The sequence below is a fragment of the Nannobrachium achirus genome, assembly GCF_963921795.1.
Source record: "Nannobrachium achirus genome assembly, chromosome: 11".
Classification (NCBI taxonomy): Eukaryota; Metazoa; Chordata; class Actinopteri; order Myctophiformes; family Myctophidae; genus Nannobrachium; species Nannobrachium achirus.
In genome coordinates, this window is record NC_137820.1 from 44169443 (window position 1) to 44192130 (window position 22688).

The 22688-nt window shown below is 41.6% G+C and overlaps 1 protein-coding gene and 1 long non-coding RNA gene across 2 annotated transcripts; one reads left to right on the forward strand and one right to left on the reverse strand.

Moving 5' to 3' along the window:
- Positions 1-15958: 15958 nt before the first annotated feature.
- LOC308294362 (uncharacterized protein) lies at positions 15959-20537 on the reverse strand (the record flags this gene model as incomplete). Its single annotated transcript, XM_080737093.1, has 7 exons — positions 20408-20537; positions 18180-18310; positions 17855-17935; positions 17627-17716; positions 17402-17482; positions 17165-17239; positions 15959-17025 (listed from the first exon to the last, which is right to left on the reverse strand). Exons 1-7 carry the CDS (start codon positions 20524-20526, stop codon positions 15959-15961), a joined length of 1644 nt encoding a protein of 547 aa, XP_080593219.1. The 5' UTR covers positions 20527-20537.
- A 1270-nt stretch (positions 20538-21807) lies between these two features.
- LOC308293707 lies at positions 21808-22446 on the forward strand. Its single transcript, XR_013962489.1, has 3 exons — positions 21808-21886; positions 22018-22100; positions 22315-22446. It is a non-coding gene; the product is annotated as an uncharacterized lncRNA (long non-coding RNA).
- Positions 22447-22688: the final 242 nt, after the last annotated feature.

Genomic DNA, 22688 nt, shown 5'->3' on the forward strand with positions numbered 1-22688 from the left:
AGAGAGTTGCAGGTAGGAACGACCTCCCTGCGACCTCCCAATCCCTTCTTCCTCCTCCACCTCCTCTTCCTCATGTTGGAGCAAGAAGGAGCCTCCTTGCCGTCAGCAGAGCGTTCAGGAATCTTAGCCATCTTTGAAAGAATAACTCGGTCTATATTCAGTTAAGAATGAAGTTGTAGCACGGTCAACGGCGATTATTAGTACCTCCCAGTATGTAAATTTAGTGTGCTGCCCCCAGCAGATGATTGGCCGAGAGACCGGGCGCGTTGCAACGTCACGGCTCCGCTGATTGGCTTGAGCGTTGTGTCGTAGGGCGGAGCCGTAGGACGAGGAAAAAAACAAAAACAAAAAAAGTTCACAGCCTTCACACTCCTACAGCCTGTAGATTGGCTATTTTCAAAATGGCCGAAATGCACATCATGAAAATGGCTGAAGTGCCTGTATGTTTTGTAACTAATTGAAAAGTATTGGAAGTTGGAAATACTCAAGTAAAGTACAAAAAAAAAGCACAGAACTTAAGCAAATGCAGTTAGTTACAAACTTACACCATTGAGGTAGAGTTGGTTTAAACAATGCTATTACTGTATTCTGTGTGTGTAACATGTCCTCTCTAGAATTATGTGAAGCCTAGCTACTGCTAGCAACCTGCTAGCAACGTTAGCTAAGCTAACGTTAGCTGCTACTGCAAGAAGTTAGCATGAACTCAGGCAACCGTTTTTCTTTTAGCCATACTTTGTCCTACGAGTAATAGCAAAAGGGACACGGGACGCGCTCGAAATGGGTTCAGCGTGGACAAAACTCTGCGCCTCTGTGAGGGAGAGCGTTGCTGTCCATGACTTATATAATGCTGCAGCAACAAATGCAGTGAAGGTGATGATTCAAAGAAGGATGTCTCATTTAATGACACTTTCTGTTTCCCTTTGGTAACAGTTTACTTCTCCAGGGGAATACTCTTGACTAGAGCTCAGGTGATACAGTAGTAGAAGGCATTGTGAACAGCTTGGATGAGGAGGGTAGTATGGTTGTTTGGCCTCTACTCTCAAAATGTAATATGTTTATGGGGTAGATGAAGCAAATTGCTGCTACAGTAGCAATAACTCATGATTTACCTCTCCAGGCAAGAAGCACACACAGGATGTACAGAATCTAGTTGATTGGATTGATGGATTTTAGTTTTGTGAAGAACTTGTTCAAGAATATATAACACAATTATTTCATTGGCATCAATCCAGTGCAGGAGAAGCAATGCAGTGCATATAGAATGCATATTGTAATATAGATGCTAATAACTTAATAATAAATGCATGTACAGTACTAATAGTGTACAGTACAATCTATTCACCAGTAAGACTCCCTAAATCGGGAGATAAGCGACCGTCAGGTCGCCTACACAAACTTTGGAAGGCAATGGTAGCCAATCAGGAGGGAATATGGGAAATGGGACAGATCCATGTTGATGACATGACTGTATAGATACTGTGTATGCTTTGCGTGATTTTAGGCCAAAATCTGTAGGAGCAGTGTCCAAAAATGTGTTTTTCAAAAATCGTCTGATGGTGGCGCTAGATGGGACAGATGCATTTTGATGACATACGTGATTTTAGGGCAAAATCTGTAGCAGTGTCCAAAAATGTGTCTTGCAAGAATCAGCCTCATGGTGGCGCTAGAAGAGGGCCATGTGAGAAATGTTTGGCATGGATCGGGGCAACGGTGGCAGAGATATGAGTAGGGGAAAAGTGTGACGTGACGGACGGAGGGACGGACTGACAGCCGGTGGAGGTTTTGATAGTAACTGCGACCTGATGGTCACAATTCACCAAAAAGTCATATTACCTGGGCACTTCAAAAATGACTACCCAAATAAAAATGATGGAGCACTCAGCTGGTCTGCACGTTCATTTATTGTAGAGCGACAGGGTGACTGACGTTTCGATGTTTAGTCTTCCGAAGAACGTGCAGACCAGCTGAGTGCTCCATCATTTTTATTTGGGTAGTCATTTTTGAAGTGCCCACTGCCCAGGTAATATGTCTTTTTGATATAGTTTGTCCTTGTTGAGCACCAACGAGTCCTTCTACCAATAACTGCTGGCTGAAGTGCGCAGACAGAGTACCACAATCATAAATAGCACTGCCCATACAATACCAATTCAATGCTCTCTTTTTAGGATTATGGATGGCAAAGTTTGTCTAAACGTCCATTTAGCACTTAAGTCCGAAACAGCCAACATGTTCTGAAGCAGAAGGGGTGAGAATAGGCTGTAACAACATAATTGAAAAAAATTACTGGCTGATTTTCCATGAAATGTCCATTGGAAGATGAAATTTACTAATTAGGTCTGAACCCATGACCTTCCCTCTGGTAACACCTTTTGGCCAATTCATGACCATATTCTCACCTAATACATATTAAGAGTTACTCCAGTACAGCAGCAGTCTCACTCAACTTTGCAGTTTGTTTGGGTGAATAAGGTACTTATAAGCATAGAACTTGTTTGTGTAAAATCATAGTTAATGCAAGGGTGACAGATATAGTATATATATTTGCACTAAATATTAGACCGTTTCTAATTCGCATTGATGACAGGCAGTATTCACATCCCTCCATCTTTTTCACCTCTGTTCTTACCTCTGAGGTAAGGCATTGGTATTATGTGTTTGGTTTCCGCACTGGACAATGCAAAGAAAGTGGCCTTCGACCAAGACTGGGACCTTGGAAGGGGACATCTTTGACCTGCAGGGAACTCTCAGTGGAGGTGAGTCCTGGTTTTCAAAGCACTGACTCTCCTAAGAAATATTTCAAAATGGCCCAGACCGGGCACTGGGAAGAGGAGCGCAGCTCAAAAGGTGTTCTCAGTGGACACAGCGCCTAATTTATGGTCATTTATTTAAAGGGCACTTTTACTATTTTCACCACAGTTTAGGCACCATTGTACGATGAAATACAGGTTAGAGGTTAGGCTTAAACTGTTGTGAACCTGATCATCTCTTCCACACATGCTTCACGTTGACTCCCAACTTGCAGTGGTGCAGATTGATTCTATTATACCAGTAATAGAATCACCTACTAGACTAGTACTAGGTTATAACGCTTAATTTGTACTGTTTCCAATACTGTTGGAATGGATTCCCACTGTTTGAAGAGACTTTTGAAATTCAATCATACATACAGTGTCAGTTGTGCAGTCTTCATATTGTTGTGGTTCTCACAGGTCTAGGGACCCTCTGGTTTACTTACAGACTCTTAAGGTCTGTAACACAGAGTGTACAAATAGAATCAAATGGACACTTACCGGTCCCTTTGATTCCATTTGTACACTCTCAGAGAACCAGCAATGGAACCAATTCTGGTGCATCTGGCTCTGGATCCCAACCCAAGGCTGGAACAACACACACTTTTCAATGTTTGACCTTAACTTCCTTTGATCCTTTGTTTTTTTGTCCTTACTTTACCTCTCCTCACACGGTTCCTTCTCTGCCTCCTCCCATCCTCTGTCCCTCCCCTCTGGCTTCCCTTCTGCAGGTACCATCAACTGAAGCAGTATGACCTGAAGGTGGAGGAGGAACAGATCCGACAGCCTAAACTGCAGCAGAGCTCCTTCCAACAACAGCAGGAGGAGAGGCCATTTGAGAAGACACACATACACATTACACACGCGCCCATTAAACGCATGGATGTACACATGTTAAGTTGACTATTTGCACATTAATAGCTGACCTCACCAATGCAGTCACATCTAACTACTTGTTGTCTTAAACCCTCTATTCTAACTAAAACGGGCCGAGATGTCTTATGGGTACCGTATTTGATATGAGGTCTGTTTAAAAGCTTAATTACTGACCACATTTTGTCCATCTTTATCTGTTGCTTGTGTTCCATGTGCAGTAATAGGAAGGTAAAAAAGTAGATTTAAGTACTGTACTGTGTATTGCTATGGAAATAACCAGAAACATCACCATAGAGGGAGGGATGTGAGGGTGGAAGTTATATTTTATTCTGAATCAGGATATTAACCAATTAAAACCTATAGTTGACTGGGTCAACCGCATCTAGATTCAGATTCACTTTATTTGTCACATAGATGCACCAAGGTACATGTGAAAAACATACTCTCCGAAGCTCCAATACAATAATAAAAACACCTAGAATAAAAGTACATAATAAGCAAACACATGGCAATATAATCAGTCCAAGAAAGTGCAGAGTGCAAAGAGTTATTACACATTCACTTAGCATTTAAAAGTCTGATTGCTTGAGGAAAGAAGCTGTTCCTCAGCCTGCTCATGCTTGCTTTCAGGATCTTGTATCCCTTCACCCTTTTTGACTTTAGAGGGGAAAAAAGTCATTTGTGGGGGTGGGTGGGGTCTTCGATAATCCTCAGGGATTTATTGAGGCAGCGCTGGGTGTAGAGATCCTCCATACTGGGCAGCTCACATCCGGTGATTTTCTCTGCAGTGCGGACGACCCTCCTCAGAGCTCTGTGGTCTGTCTGTGCAGCTGCCGTACAACGATGTACAACTGCTTGTTAGTAGGCTTTATTGTGCCTCTGTAGAAGTCCCTGATGGTGGTGGGTCTCAGGCTGAATTTTTTCAGGCACCTGAGACCATACAGGCGCTGTTGGGCCTACAAGATCTACAAATTGTAATCTTGTAGATTGGCCATTTTCTGCAAATAGATTTAGCGTAGAGTAGGGAAAAGCGGACCATGCTAGGAGTATACGGAGTATATAGAAATAAAGTGTTTAATAATGGTTCTATGGACAACATGGAAATTACTCTAAAGTGTATCTTGGACATTGTCACAATTCTTTCATAATCTATTTTGTTTAAAAACCACCAACCATTTTAAAACAACAATGGTATATGCCTACACTCATATTTCACTGAATTTATTTCCAGCAAAGGTTTACAGGACATAAGGTTTACAGGACATTTGTGGAACAATCTTCCTACAGAGGATACATTCAGTCACAGGCTACCTCACTGGCCACTTTTAAAACTCTTCTAAAGACTCACTTATATAGAATGATTTTAACACTATTGTATGGCCTCAATTTAGCTGTTTTTGCCTTTTCACTCATGGTATTGAAATTCAAGTGTATTTTGTTTTCCCCACGCTGTTTCTTGTGGTTTGTGTTGGAGCACTTTGTAAACAACTTTTGAAAGGTGCTATACAAGTACAGTTTATCATTGTATTATATTTGTTATTGTTGTTTAGAACAGCAGGTTTCATTTATGAATTAGGCTTCTAATAGGTTCTAGTTTCCACACAACCTTAGAGTTTCTGTAAATAGAAGTGTTCAAATCATGGCAACTAAGGATCTACACTGGTGTGTTGTCTCCCCCTGCTGGTTCATTTATTTATGTGTGGAGGTGATCGTTTATGACATTGGTCTCAAAATGGGGTCCGGGGACCCCCAGGGGTCCTTGAGGGAGTTCCAGGGGCTCCCCAGCTAAATGATAGTTAGGAACCAAATGGACCCTTATGGATATGTAACTCAGAGGGTGTATATTTACACACATTACAGTTAAATTAACATTGATTTTACAATATAAATTGAGGTCTCAGGGTCCATAACCTAAAGTAGTCACCCTATTGGTATATGTACTTAAAGTACCAAAAGTAAAAGCTGTCATTGTGCATAATGTCCCATTTCACAAGTTCAGAATGTATACAAAATATTTTGAAAAATAGCAGATCTACAAGCTCACAATGTGTCACATCACAACTGAGCTTTTAGATCGTCTATTTTCAAATTGCCGAAATGTATTGGGCTGAAATGGTGGTATGTTTTGTAACAATAATTAAAATCTACAAAGTAACTAAAGTAGTGGAGTAAAAGGTAGTAGGCTAAATGTTTGCCTCTGAGATGTAGAGTATAAGTAAAACATATTGGAAATTACTCAAGTAAAGTACAAATACCTCAAAATGTTGCCGTTTTATAATTTAATAATGATGTTTTTTGATTGATTGAAGAATGTATTATAAGTTTGCAATAGAAAAAAGTACAGTTTCATGACAGTACAAATCACTGGTACAAGGTCAACTAAAGGTATATCCTAGAAAGCCGAGGCTTATTTCCACAGGAACCACACTTTAAGTATCTCATATAACATTGAAAGACAGACCGATAGAACATACTAGTAGAGCCTACTTTATCTAGGATAATAGTGAGCTGTGTGAAGCTTCATTTATGGCGCTGTGGCGACGAAAATGGCAGAATGCGGCGCTGTGGCGACGAAAATGGCAGAATGCGGCGCTGTGAGCTTGTAGATCTGCTATTTTCGTCTGACCCCGGAAGAGAAGTAATGTCATCCTGGAAGTGAATGTTTTGTTTGGCGTTGTCTTTCCACAGACACATTTCCCAGTCAGACGAGAACAGCGTACATGCCATGGTGTGATTTATATGTGGTCTTCTAACTTCTGCATTGCCTCCTGTTCATAAAAACTATGGCCTCGCGTTTGTATCAGGACTCAGGAGTAGGTGACGGTGTACTAGCAGCTATTCAGTCGTGCATTGCTAGCTTAGCCTCCTTGGTTGGAGAGTGATCGTGCCGTGCGTTGTTTGCTGCATGTAAACCAGACAGATAGGGACATTGGGAGGGCTTCGAAATGGAGACATGTCCCCCATTGGGTAGGATCAAAGGTAATGACTGAAATGCTTGCCGTGTATGAATCTGTTCACCACGTTTTTGATGACCAGGCTGTCTAATTTGATACCTGCCTGGTGTGACGGTACAAAACCGGTTGACTGTAGCCCATATATAGGACACTGATTCTCATGTTTTTGGTTGTCATCTGTCGTATGTGCACTGCACTTGATATGAGATCTGGTAGAATTCTTAATTATTACCGACACTGAACTTTGTTTGAACCGCGTTATGAAGTTACCTATTATAAGCTGACATGTTGTCCATCTATCTTTATATGTTGCTTGTGTCCCATGAGCAGGATGCATCACTGTATTGGTATGGAAATAACCAGAGACATTACTGTTGGAGGGTGGGGTTACTAATATATTCAGGGTATTATTGCTTACTAAAGTTGAGCTGGGTAAACAACTGTGAAAAGTAAGATTGTATGTAGATTATTTCTGGTAGAGATTTGGTTTATAGTGGTAAAAAAAGCCTGTGTTGGCTAACTTGGCTCCCCCTGCTAGTGCATGCATGTGTGTATTTGGAGCTGGGCGTTTATTATGAGGTGCTTTAACAATGACCCAGACTGGGCTGAGTGGCTCTGTGCGGCGGCCGCTCACTGGCGTCCACGCCGTCAGTCCAGAGTCGCCGCCTACGGCGGCCACCGCCAACCCGGCCTGCTGGCTGCCGCCCGGGCGGCACCGTTCAGTGTAGGATTGAACTCTTTTAAAGAACAATTGGTGGCCTTTAAAAAGGCCGTTGGTGGGTGCTGCAGGCTGACTTGGGAGTGGGCTCAGGCAGCTTTGACACAGAGGCAGAGCACACTGGCCTGCAGTTCAGCCGAGGCTTTAATACAGTCAGTGCACTTACTGCTCTCTGTGCTGCGAGCTACCCGAGGCATACGCCTTGGCACATACAGGGTAAATAGGTAGGGTAAATAGGGCCCCACATATTCTCCAGTAGTGTCAAGTGCAATGGTGCTGCGCAAGGTCCCATATCCCTCATCAGCCGCTTTGCGTTGTTTGCCAGAAGACTGACCCATGGTGGTCGGTTGGTGATCGTAGTAGGAAGGGTATCTCTCCGTTGGATCTACTCTGGAACTCGGTGACGAACTCAGAATGAGGTGAGTGCGCCGTTAACGGCGAATTAATAACTCCCGCTATGCAAACTTGGTGTGGCGCTCCGAGCATATGATTGGCCCCGGTCTATCAGCGATAGATTGTCAGCGATAGACCGGGTGCGTTGCAACGTCACGGCTCCTGATTGACTGTCATGTCTTGGTGGTCACTTTTCAAAAGTCGCAAATGATGCAATAACCGGTGGAAAAAGTAATCACATTTCTTATTTAGGTAAAAATATCGATACTGCAATGTAAAAGTGCTCTGTTCAAGTAAAAGTGCGGAATTCAAAATGTACTTGAGTAAATAGTAAAGTATTTATTGGTATAAATTGTACTAAAAGTACCAAGTGCGTTTAAAGTCTCCACAGCTTATCGACGGCGTCATGCCGCCGTCATAGTGAGTGGACAGTGATGAACCTGCTTAAAGTTAACAGCAAGAGAGGAATTTTCCCTTTTAAAGAGAGATTGGGTGGTCCTTAAAAGGACCTTTGGGTTGAGAACTAGCTGGGAGGGGACAGGTCTTCCTGCAGGAAGGTTGGCATCAGTGTCTCCACTAAAGCAAATCTTCTTGCAAAGTCCAGGAGCTGGAACTTTCGGATTTCCTTGTCCTTCTCCATGGCTGCAAAAAGTAATCACATTTCTTATTTAGGTAAAAGTATCGATACTGCAATGTAAAAGTGCTCTGTTACAAGTAAAAGTGCGGAATTCAAAATGTACTTGAGTAAATAGTACAAAAGTATTTATTGGTATAAATTGTACTTAAAGTACCAAAAGTAAAAGTAGTCATTGTGCAGAATGTCCCATTTCGAAAATGGCAGATCTACAAGCTCGCAATGTCTCGCATCATGACGCATTGTGAGCTTGTAGAACCGACCACTGACTGGATACCAATTAATAATGGGTTCTAATGATTACTCAACTCAAATTTATTTGAGTTCTTTGTATTATACAATTTTTTGCATTATAGACTCCCAGCCATCCTGAATAAATCTGCTATCCTCGACTCGCCAAAGCCTAGCAGCAGTGGTTACGTACAATGTAAACCTATGGGTGACACATCCTAGTGCCAATGCTCCCTTAGTACTGTTGCTGATCTAATCAGAACAGAGCTCTGCTGTGAAGGAAACGGGTGTGTGAGCTATGAGCCACAAATATGATTATTTCGGGGGTCACGGTCTGAAAAGGTTGAGAACCACCTGGCATACACTACCTGTCTTTGGGCATTGAGCATAGGAGTAAGCGACTCGTTATTGAGCTGAATTATTGTTATATAGTCTTGGAAATCGGGTTAAATATTCTGGAAAAGTTTTGGAAATTAATTGGTAAGGATGTGTGTGTGAACACTGTGGATATTTCATATATCCCTGTTTTTCAGATATCCACATAGACAAATATCTAGGTCTAAAATAATCCCCAGAAGAGTTCCCAGACCTCCACTAGGGGGACAAGCACACACAGTAAAGTCTTCAGAGATATCCGGGTTCCATGCCTACACGGATCCAGTGAATCGTTTTTCAATGTCTTCACTTATTTATCTGGTTTTAAAAATATCCAACTGCCGAAATATCCAGATTTGTGTGGCTGTAATCCCCAATCGCACAAAAAAAATGTCTAGCTTCAGAAATATCCAGCTCTGTGTAGCCGGCACCTAAATGTTCGTTTTGATATGTGTGTTGGTTAATTGCTACTATGGGTTTGGGGTGTGAAAACGCCAGTCCTTGAAAACTGACTTGTTTTTGTTTGTTTGTTTCTTTTTTTGTGCCGACTTCCCTCTGTAGGAGGTGTGTGGATCCATGAAGGCCCTGAAGGTCACGCTGGCTGATGTACGGCAGCAGGGTGCCTAGGCTCAGAGTACCCTGGACCTGAAGACAAAGTAAGGATGAGACCAAGGAAAAAGAATGGGCTTGTCAAGGGAGTGGAGGAGGTGAGGGAAGCTCTGTCTATTAAAGAATCAAAAATACTTTGGTAGATGTATTCCCCTTGTGACATGTTGTCTAAGATGAAGATACAGTATAGGGCAGTCCGATCTTTTTGATGAAAACTTTAAATGCCATGAGGACAGTATTTACATGGTACTATTGTTCATTTTCAGGACAAAAAGATGTTGGTGGTAAAGGAGAAGGAGGTTTCTAAGCACACAGTGAAGCTCCAGACTGGAGGAGGACAGTGCCGACTGGGAAGCAGCAGAGCATCACTACAGGGCTGTGTCAGCAGGTCTCAGTCTCCACCAATGAGGACGGAGAAGAGGCCACGCTGGCAGGACAAATGATGACCTGTAAGAACAACATGAACAAGGCTACTAAAGGCAAGCATGTCCATGAGGAATAGACCTACATGACCACTCATGGGTAATTATTCTTTATTTATTTGTTTTCTCCTGGGGTCTGGGTTCTAGGCAGAATGTATCACTCTAGCAATGAAGATTTTTAGAGGGTGAATAACGGTTCAGCATGACACCTCTGTACAATGTACTTGCAAGAATAGTTACCAAGAAGTCATTAAATCATAGTTGGGCTGTACTGTTTTTCTTCCAGATTAGACATGTTTTAGTACAGTACAGCAACTGACTGGCCCAATTTGCTTTACTTTACTTTACTGTGCAGTGGCTACAGAGTACTATTGCTTCGAAAATGTTTCTCGTTTCAAAACACTGTAATTTTCTCTCGTTTCAAAACACTGTAATTTTCTATCTGCCTCTCTGCTTCTCCTCTCTTCCTGTTTTCTTTCTTTCTCCTCTGTGCAGGCCCAGATGACACTAGAGCATGCTTAACTCAAGACCAAACAGGCAGAGGTGAAAAAGATGGACAGTGGCTAGAACCAGGACACCTTCCAGGCTGTGAAGAGCAGCAGAGAGAAACTACAGGCTGAACTAGCTACAGTAAACTCAACTAGGGATGTGTGAGTGTGTTTGTATACAGTGCAATACAGTTGTAATCCTAAAAGTAATAGTTGTGTTGTAAAAATAATGGTTTGTGCGCCATATACATTTTAAGTCCTGACATATCATGTCTCTGTCTATGCACACAGATAGTTTGCTATAGAAGAGGAGACAGCTATCCAGAGCGGTGTCTAAACTTTGAAAGACCTATGAGACAGACCTGTATTGTTAAGCGCCACTGGGTTTTTGAAAGGTGCTATATAAATTCAAGTTATTATTGTTATGAGAGCCTTGCTTGTTTCCCTAACCTGCACTTTGAGTTCAAGTAAGGACTATGTTTAATACAAATGATTTTATCTTTATATTATTTTGGTGGAGCTTTTGGTCATAGAACTAAGTACTAACAGTAATTTCTTAATTACTTACATTTGTGTCCAGTTGTGCACTCCAGATTCTACAGCTTTCTTAAAAGGATCAGTTGACCCTTCAAAAAGGTTAAATGAACTTGATTGCTTGATACCAGTACCCAGTGGTGCTTTGGGATTTTTTTTTCCGGGCGGACGGTCATTTATTGACGTCACGTGCACGCGCCTCTAGAGGCTATATCGATAGAAAGGATGTCAGCAGATCTAATGGTGGGAAAACAATAGTTTTCTAGTCTTAATTACATTTGCATTGTTACTTAAGATTTTATGTTCCTCTTTCTTTTAATTCATTTAGAAAATAGGCTACAGCGCTGCAGTAGGATAGAGAAACAAAGTTTGGCTTGAACGAATCTCAAACACTAAATACCACAGTAATAGAACAGAGAAGTCATGTCGTCATTTCCACTAGATGGCGCCATTTCGCCTGAAAAAAATGGTTCGTTCCGTTTTCATTGCATTGACATCGCCATTGTGGAATCTTAGATCGCCTAATATAAGATCTGTGTTCAAAATATAAACACAAAACTCTTGCTTTTCTGTCAAGGGGGTGGTTCTGCATAGTTTATGATATTCATTCATATTTGATATAGTCTGTTGTTAGAGAAAATCGAATCTACACTGTCTGAACAGTTGGAAACTACACAGAGACACTGTCAGACTGTCGCTGCTAATATACGTCACGCAGCCCCGGCTCCTTCAAAACATTCCAGGGATTCTTTCACTACATCAGCTGTCAGCGTCAGTGACACATAGACATAGTGTATCATCATTATATTTCAAACGTTATTAGAATATTACAAAAGTATTAAAAAATGGCAGTTTCAGTTTTTGACATCATGTCATTTTTTAAAGATGAAGAGAAAAGCGTGAAGAGAGGGGAGAATCATTTCAAATCTGGACATGTTGAACAATGCATGTATGCAGATGGTCATTTAACTGGGCTGGTCAGAGCCAGCATGCGTGATCGATTATATCGTGTTTCTGTGAGTATTTAACTAAAAAAAGATAAAATAAAATAAACATTAATTGATCCCAAGTGGTAAATTCACCTGCATCTTTCCTCAAAGCACAATTTAATTGATGTTATCCTATGCAAAGTAGGCCTACTCTGTTCTCTATCTGTCTGTCTTTCAATGTTATATGAGACACATAAAGTGGTAAAGTGTAAATAAGCTGTAAAGCTTACTTATTTGACTGTGTACCAGTGATTTGTGCTGTCATGAAACTGTACCTTTTCCCATTGCAAACTTCTAATTCAATTCTTTAATCAATCATGTCATTAGTTGAAGCGATAAAAATAAAAATAAAGTATCTGGGATGACATAACAGTCTATCAATGCATATACCATATGATTTAACATTACATACATCAGCCTCATTTATTGATATGTGATATACTAATACACTACTTTATGTATTAGCAATCAATACTGCATGTTACTAAGTCCAAGTGGAGGTGACTGTCACATTTCAAGGCTGATTTATTTGTCTTTTAATTTATTTTACTTATTTCTTTAATCTCAGCAATATTTAATTCCTTTACTGGTAGGCCTACCTATATACTGACCTGTTTCACACACTTAAACTGTTGTTGCTGGTACAACTGCACACAACAGCTTTGATATGATGCGCTGAACATCTTGTCACTTGGCAGGTCTCTATGGGGAATGCAGGGATTGCATCCACAAGTTGTGAATGCCCACGGGGGTCGTTTAAGTGCAGCCATGCAGCAGCACTGGCAATCTTTGCCACCCACAACGTTGGTGCCACTGACATTCAGTGTCGGTGGAAAAAGCCAGCTTCTACTCAAGAAGTCAACACTGCCCATAACCTGTACCACAGAGATACAGCGTACACATCACTGCAGCCTGGGGCACTTACAGAAGACAAGCGCCAGATGTTGCGTGACCGATTCAGGGGAAGATGTGTACCTTTGGGATTCAACTCTTCCCCAGAGCCAGAAAAGGTTTCCCCAGAGACAGAAAATGATTTTTCCCCAATCACCTGCTTGACTGTTGCAGAAATTGTGGCTCAGTGTGGACATCTGGGACCGGCTGACATCCTCTCCAGGATGAAACTGACAGAGGAACAGCAGCAGATCATCCAGTCCATGACTGTTGGCCAGCGGGACAAGCAGGAGTGGCATGCTCACAGACAAGGACGTCTCACAGCCAGCAATTTCGGATGTGTACTCAGAGCCAAACGCATCACCCCAAGCCTCCTGAAAAGGCTACGAGGGGAATACGACCTTGGCAGAGTGAAGGCAGTGCAGCACGGTGTCTGCAACGAGCGGGAGGGGGTCAATGCCTTTGAAAAGGAAACAGGTAAAACGGTTGAGCAGTGTGGGCTCTTCCTCACAAGCAGTGGAATCCTTGGTGCCTCTCCTGATGGCCTTGTAGGCACAAACGGCCTCCTGGAAGTGAAATGCCCCTATCGGGAGAGGAACATGACACTTGAAGAGGCAGTTCTCAACAAGGACTTCTGTCTCCAGAGGGAAGGTGGGACCTACAGCCTCAAACAGGACCATGTCTACTGGCACCAGGTCCAGGGCCAGCTCCACATAACTGGACGAACCACTTGCTATTTTGTTGTGTGGACAACCAAAGATGTGGTCATCATTCCCATCCCCTACGATGACTTTTGGAAGGATAACATCCAAGCTTTGGAGGCCTTCTACCTAGCCCACATGCTCCCAAATCTTGTCAGCAAGTGATTTGACAGGCCATGTCATATCGCCCTTCATCCCCCTCATAACATTTAGACCAGTGGTAGTCAATGTTTTCAGGCCAAGAGAGATGAAGCAGGGACCCCTCACTATATTTTGAATGAAATTGTGTTGTAGAACCTTTTCATAGATAGGTTCATAGACTTTTGTTTTGCCATTGTTACAATTGGGCACAAAATGCGTTGGATTCATATTAATGTGTATTTTCTGACAGTTATCAATTTTACCTTTGGCTCTGTACTCTGTCTGCCGTTTTACACCAACTGTCTGAAAATAACAAATCTACAAACTCACATCATCTTGCAGCAGGCGTTGTGAGCAGGCCTTTGGTGTTGTAAATCTTTTGAGGGCACAAAGACCAAATGCTAGGACAGGAATGCCATCAAGTAAAACAATGTTTAGTCCATTGAAAGAATTAATTGAATAATATAAGGCAGGGCTTGACACTAAGGCCTCAGAGGCACTTGCCCGTCGGGCAAGTACAGTTCATTTTCTACTTGCCCAAAGGTCATGCCCACTTGCCCAAACAGTAAATTGTCCATTATAAAAATAAGTACTGTAAGCTTTTAATTACCGCTCAATTCATTTCTTTACTTTCTGGGGCTGTGCGATAAAAATCTCATACTGTACCTACATAGCTAATTAGCTATTATTGAATATGTCTATGGTTTCACACTTATTTTAGATTTTTAAGTGTAGCAGCAGTAAATTATAGTTAAACAGTGCTCTTATTTTACATTCCACAGACCAGAAGACAGAAAGCGCTGGCCACGTTCAGGTGTTTAGGCAGATATCTGGTGTTGTGTTTATAGACAGTTCATGTGTCCCCTCTCAAATGAGCACTTGCCTGGTCGGGCAACCAGAAAGCAAACTTCACCTGCCCGAAGGTTTAATTTACCTGCCGGGGGCAGGTGGGCAAGCCTTACTGTCAACGCCTGTAAGGGTTATGGATGATTTAGAATTTTAGACTATCTGCAGTGAAAAAAATCTCAGCCCTACACAAATCAAACTTACTGCAGTGGTCAGGGGTCATCAACCCCTGGTCTTTTGATGGATATTTTCCTCAAAGTAAGTAGGAAAGCTGAGAGAGAAGGTGTAGATGGAGCAATTTAACACATTTTCAAAAATTGCTTTCTTACCTTCTTCACTTTCTACTTTTTCCTACCGGTAGATGATAGCTTTGAACTTTTCAAAGCACTAAAGACAATTATCACATTGACATCATCCACCGGTCCATAAGGGGTAAGGCATGGATAAAAATATAGCTGAGAATCTCAAAAAAAGACACCGTTGTCTACATGACAAGAAAGAGACACTAGTGTCTTGAGAAGAAAGAGACTTGTGGATCTGTTTTTTTTTTTCTTTTTTCAGGTAATGTTCCCCAACACACAAAGATTTGGCTGGCCCCCTGTGGTTACAGTGAGGACCCCCCTGTTTAACCCATGATTCTGACACTGACCAATCAGTTTTAAAATGTCATTATTCATTAGCTAAAAAATAATTCATTTGTGCTAACAGCTGTTGACATTTTGCATGTTTAGTTTTTTGAAATTTCTGAAAAGTTCATTTAATGGAGAATAAAGTTATTATAACAATTCAGGAAAACTGAATGAAGGCTTCCATGATTTATATATATGTATATGTGAGGGGATTTTAGCTATGAGTATGAATACAGGTTTGTCTTGACATTTTTACCTACCCACTGATGTGCCTTGGGCAAGGCACTACCATAGAATATTTTAAATGTGAAACAGGCATTGTGCTAAAATTATTTAAAAAAAGAAAAAGCAAAAACCGGTCCTTGATGTCCACTCTGAGCCACTATTACTGGAATGGTTAAGCCGGTGATTGGAGAATAATCCTTTTCTGGCTCTGGAGAAAAGGGAAATCCTAAGGTACACATCTAACCCTCCATTGGTCACTCAACTGCTGACCTGTGTCTTCTCTAAGTCACCCAGAGTGATTTGTACTACATTCTATGGGCAGAGTTGTCTTCTTTCGCACAAGCTGGCTTTTTCCACTGACATTGTAGGTTAGTGGGACCAATAACTTGTCTGTGACAAATATGTCTGCACAACATTAAGGGAAAGTCATAATTATACAGTTCATATCATAATTATATCCATTCATAATGGCACAGACACTTATTCCCAGGCATCTTTAATAAATCAAACAAGTCAATGACACACCAGAGAATCCTTCATTTTGCCTATAAGAGGGTCCTGCAGGTTCACCAAGGCAACGCAAACCTGAACTAGCACATCAGCATAGCATCGCATACAGGGTGGAATGAAGCTGAGGATCTTAAAGTCTTTTATACGTGCGTTAGCTCGCTCAACGTGGATCCTATTACTAGCAATGCTCTTTGTTAGCAGGACCTCGCTTTCTGTGAACTTTCCATTGTTGAGGAATGGTGGGATGTTGACCGATACTCCCTCTGGCAGGATGTCAGAAATTAAAAAGCCTTTGTCAGCTAAAATTAAATCTCCAGGTTTAAAATGATTAAGGATGCCAGACTCCTGCACTATGGCTTTATCAGAAACTGAACCAGGAAACAGATTGCTACAGTAGGTAAGGACACCATTTGGTGCAACTCCCAACAAGAACTTGAAGGAGTGCATCCCTCTATATGCAGAATAGGTCTGCTTCTGTTCATCCATTGGATGAGGAGCGGCTATTTTTATGTCAGTGCAGTCAATTATCATCCTGCAGTTTTTGTACTTCTCATTCTGGAAAGAGGCAGGGAGGCTTAATTGATTCTTTTCTTTACTTGGCACAACACTCATGAGGTCTTTAAAGAAAATTTCATGTAGCACATGGATGAAAGTGGTTACTATATTGCTGACTGTGGCAGTGCTGCAGTGGAACAACTGGCCAAGATGCTTATTCGGGTAGTTCTTTCTCAATTTCATGAGGGTCATGAGAACTTGATCCTCCAGAGAGAGAACCTCCACTTTCCATCCACTGAAATAGATTATTGAGTCCTTGAACAGTCCCACATAAAAAACTACATCTTGGAATATTGCTCTGTCTGGCAGACCCGTTTCCATGCGCAGAACATCATCTGGAAGTTCAGAGGCAGAGTACCTCACCCTACAGTACTCTTTCTTATTCCTTAAAGTTTGCAGCTCCCTCATGCACTCTTCAAGATGAGCATCGTCAATCATTTTCTGGATTCTTGGCCAATCCGCAGAGGTGGATGCAACAGGTGGTAGTGTGGCAGAGGCAGAGGTGCATGGACTTGCTGGTGGTTGCATGAGAAGGACAGGGACAGAAAAAGACAGAGAGAAGAACAGTGTTAGTCATGAAATGATTACAGTGGGAGTATATTTACAGGCAGATGATGTATATGTGGCTAAAGGTCAACATTAGAAACAACATACATGATGGAACTGGAGCTGGTATTTCCAGTGGAGTTTCCAGTAGGCCTAGGTCTGTTGCAGAGCTGCATGGATTTGCTGGAGTTGAATGAGAGAGAGGAGAGAGAGAGAGAGAGAGAGAGAGAGAGAGAGAGAGAAAAGAGAGAGCAAGAGTGTTAGTCATGAAAAAAATGTATGTGAAAGTATATTTATTTACAGGCAGATGTAGAAGTGCATGAAGGTCAACATTAAACAACATACATGAAATGGATGGAGCTGGTATTTCCAGTGGAGGTCCCACTATGCCTTCATCTGGAGCTGTTTCAGAGCTGCATGGATATGCTGTAGTTGAATGAGAGAGGAGAGACAGAAAAGACAGAGAGAAGAGAGAGAGGGACAGTGTTAGTCATGAAAAAATGTAGGTGAAAGTATATTTATTTACAGGCAGATGTAGAAGTGGATGAAGGTCAACATTAAACAACATACAACAACAAAAGCATGGAACTGGAGCTGGTATTTCCAGTGGAGCTACCAGTAGGCCTGGGTCTGGGTCTGTTTCAGAGCTGCATGGATTTGCTGGAGTTGAATGAGAGAGAGGAGAGAGAGAAGAGAGAGCGACAGACAGACAGTGTTAGTCATGAAAAATGTATGTTAAAGTATGTTTATTTACAGGCAGATGTAGATGTGCATGAAGGTCAACATTAAACAACATACATGAAATGGATGGAGCTGGTATTTCCAGTGGAGTTTCCAGTATGCCTTCATCTGGAGCTGTTGCAGAGCTGCATGGATATGCTGTAGTTGAATGAGAGAGATAGGAGGGAGAGAGAGAGAGAGAGAGACAGACAGACAGACAGACAGACAGACAGACAGACAGACAGACAGACAGACAGACAGACAGACAGACACAGCTTAGTCATGAAAAGATTGAGGTAGAAGCACATTTATGAGCAGATGATGTAGAAGTGGATGACGGTGAAAATTAAACACATAAGATGTACAGTATGGAAGTGGAGGTGACTTGCTTGAGGTTGCATACCTGCAGAAGTGGGCATAACCCTAACCCTAGGGCCTTTTCTACCCTCGAACCATATAGGCCCTTTGGAGAAGCCGGCAGTAAAATGACAGCTGCAGACTCTCGAATCTTTACTGGGCCTCCGGTCTTTCCGTCTAAAAAAGAAAATGATAACAGAAGAGGTTAGACATTGTTATTTAGAGAGTAGGGCAGTCACAAGCATGACATTTTAATTTACAATTAAGTGTCACATTACAATTAAATAAAATAATACCCAAGAATGTGCAATAATTGAGATGTTCAGACAAATCAGTAGGGACCAACCAAGAACATTTCTTGCAGGTAGGGCTGTCACAATTATTACATAATCGTCTAATCGTGATTATTTGACATAATCGTGATTATTTTTCATAATCGTCATAATCGTTTCCATGTCAAAAATAGCCGATCTACAAGCTAACAACGCGTCGCGACGCGTTGTGAGCTTGTAGATCGGCTATTTCCACTATGTATCAATGTTCTTTTTTAAGTATAAAGTTGTCAAATATGTCAGTAATTTCTTTGTATATTTAGGTTATGTGTCATATCTACCATATGCAACTTCAAAGCCTAAAAGCCAAACAGAAATGTAATTATCAACGACAAAAACACAATTAAATCGCTAATCGCCAATTATTTGAATGACAATTAATCGTCATGTAAAATGTCATATCGTGACAGCCCTACTTGCAGGCAGGGCTGGCACTTTCACTCACTCACTCAGCCATTTTATCATGCTGGCTATGAAGAAATCTCTCCCCTTGCTTTCACTGGGTGAGCCAATTAGATACACGTTTATAACCTCCAACTGTAACAGGGGGAGGCCGTAGGATAGGAGCCAGCTTGCCAACAGGTGCCCTGATAACCCAGCTAGAACAGACACATACGTAGACCTGCTTCACCCTAAAGCACACCCTACCACAGGACAGCATCCAGTCATTGATGGAAAAAGTACTCAAATAGTTTACTGAAGTAAAATCACCAAAACAGCAATATAACACTCTGTTACATGTAAATGTCCAGAATTCCAATGTACTTAAATAAAAGTACAAAAGTAAAAGTACTCATTATGCAGAATGTCCCATTTCAAGTTCTCAAAATTTTGACATTTTGAAAATAGATCTACAAGCTCACAATGTCTGTTACCCTTATGGGATTTATTCTAGGAATTAGGAATAAAACACCATAGAATCATAGGGCTTGCCTTGTTTATAGTTCAGTAGCTTGGTACTGTATATACATTGTCAACACATGAGCATATTGACACAAATGTACAGTAAAAACAAAGGTAACATAACTTCTGTTGTCATGAATACAGTGTATAAAATACACACCATTGTATTAACAATGTTTGCTGTAATTAAATAACTCAGCATTTATAACAACACACAGATTTCAAATCCCAAATGCACTTCTGCTGTAATAAAATAAATCGGCCTACTGTATATTTCAAGTGTACAGATGTAAGTGCACAGATCTACCAAACCTCTACTTTAAACAGTAGCCTATAACACCAGATGCTTGCTGAGCTAACCAATAATGGCAATAACTGGATGTCAGCAATTTCGCTAGCATCATGCTAACGTTAGCATTCTTTGTTTGAGTTTAACAAATGATTCATTAAATGAAATGCACAAGCAACCAAAATAAGTTTCCTCAGTAACAAAACGGACAGCATTGTTCAGCACTCATTAACCAGTGTTCTATGTGTGTTCATCCTACCTAGGAATTGGGAATAAAACACCAGACATAGAATCAGGGCTTGTTTAGAGTTCAGTAGCTTGGTACTGTATGAACTAGTCAAGACCCCAGCATGCAGTAACAACACAACCAGGCTGCCCTAGCAGATGTCACAAATGAAATAAACAAATGGGGCTAAATGGGGGTATAAAATGTACCCATTACGATAACATGCTCTAGTGTACCACATGTCTCAAGCGTGTAGATAGACTATTTTCAAATGGCCAAAATGTCGAGTGTAAATGTTGAGGCATTTAATGTATGTTTTGTAATAATAATAAATCCACAAAGTAACTAGTAACTTATGTTTTCAAATACATTTAGTGGAGTAAAGGTACAATATTAGGGCTTGAGATGTAGTGGAGTAGAAGTAAAAGTATTGGAAATAGGACATACTCAAGTAAAGTACAGATTTGTACAAAGGTACAGTACTTTTAACATTTTATCTCAAAGTTTCCATGAATAGAACTTACCGTATCCTTTCAATCCAAGTGCGTCTTGTCCTCTCATGGGTTGGAAAACGGTGAAAAGAACAGCCATGGCCACTTGGTCCGCTATAATGATTGCAATCTGGCACAAAACACAATACCATTTCTGCAATTTTGTAAAGGTTTTCTTTTGAGTTTGTTGAAACGTTCAACCTCCAACAACTGTATCGCGGTCCTGATCAGAAACAATACTAAGTCTTCTCTATGGTACTAGTCTAGAGCTGTGTTGTTTTGGCTCCAGCCGCTCCACGTTGCTGAAAACAGCTGAAAAACACACTGCGCGTGACGTATGTTGTGTGCGCCAGGCAGCAGCGGCGTTCATGGGAAATGTAGTTGTTGTGTTTTGTTAAAATCGTTTCTAGCGGTTTATTGTGTTAATCTGTGGGTAGATATGTACATTTCCACCTCAGTCAATGCTTTATATCCATTTGAGTCAAAAAGCAAGAGTTTTGTGTTTATATTTTGAACACAGGTCTTATATTAGGCGATCTAAGATTCCACACTGGCGATGTCAATGCAATGAAAACGGAACGAACCATTTTTTTCAGGCGAAATAGCGCCATCTAGTGGAAATGACGTCACACTTCTCTGTTCTATATGGAGCCATGTATGAGGACACACACATCGACACATGCACATGCAGTCACAGCTGGAAACCTAGGCGTTAGGCTATATCCATATGAATAGAGGCTTGAGGACGCTCACACATTCACCACTAGAAACCTGTTATGCAAGTAGCCACTGATTAAAGTATTGCTTGTAGTTATCGCGGATTTGCGGGGTGGGGGGTTGTCGCGGCTCTCGCGGGGGGGTATGCATGCGTTTACACGGTCGTGCACCGTTCGGTGCCGTCCGTGCGCGTGCATGTGGGGAAATATTTCCGGCCACACGGCGTCCGGTCCCGTCCGGCCCCCAAAGCACTACTGCCAGTACCACAACCGTAAATATTGCTGCCCAATATGATACCAATTCAATGCTCTCTTTTTAGCCCTGTTTGTGGCAAAATATTTTTGGATCGCTGTTATTCCAGTGCAGCAGCAGTCTCACAACTTTGCAGTTTGTTTGGGTGGATAAGGTACTTATAATTAGCATAGAACATGTTTGTGTAAAATCTTCATTAATGCAAGGGTCAGTTTGGTAGATTTAATCAGAATCATGATACTCTAAACTAAAGGAATGTTGTTTGGCAGAATGTGTGTGTGTGTGTGTGTGTGTGTGTGGCTACGCTCGTGTATGTCTGCAACAAATTAACAGAAATTAGACCTTTTAAGGGAGTTTAAGGCTGATTAAAACTGTTTGCCTATAATGACAATTTGAATAGGAACAACCGGGTGAAAGTGTTTTAACCAAGTCTCACTCCTCTCCTCCAGCAGCTGGGATCGCACCTGATGGCTAACCCGATCACACTAAACTAAGGCTACTGGAATAGAGGTGGTCGCCGGAGGAAAACTTTATAAGGTAGAGGTATGAGGGTGTCGACCTTATTATCTAACAATTTATTTTCATGCGCATTGTTTTCAGATTTAACTAGCACACAAATGGTGACGATGTGTCTTTAAGAAAAAGCCTGTTCTTGTTTGTCTACCTGGGGGCAGGAAAGAAGCTGCTGGAGAAAGGTACGCAACAAGATCTCCGCCAGGACACTTATGCCAATGTGGTCAACACTGCCAAGAGTCTGGTGAGAGACTGTTTTTAATAGTTTCCCATCTAATGAACACAGGGGCTTCAGAAATGGGATTGTCAAATTCATTATTATTTTAGTCTATTGTACTTGCAGTTTCACTGTGCAAGCTGTTTGTACCTAGACATGCATGGCTTAATCTTTGAGACAAGCATATACTACTGGCAGGATCAACCAGGTAGCCCATCATTTTCTCTCCCTCTTCACCTAGGTTGGAGAGAAAAATGCCACAAAGCTCTGCCGCTGGTGGGCTATGAAGAAGAGGTAAGGCAATGGAATACGTGTTTGGTTCCGCACTGGACAATGCAAAGAAAGTGGCCTTCGACCAAGACTGGGACCTTGGAAGGGGACATCTTTGACCTGCAGGGAACTCTCAGTGGAGGTGAGTCCTGGTTTTCAAAGCACTGACTCTCCTAAGAAATGTTTCAAAATGGCCCGGACCGGGCACTGGGAAGAGGAGTGCAGCTCAAAAGCTGTTCTCAGTGGACACAGCGCCTAATTTATGGTCATTTATTTAAAGGGCGCTTTTACTATTTTCACCACCATTGTACGATGAAATACAGGTTAGGCTTAAAATGTTGTGAA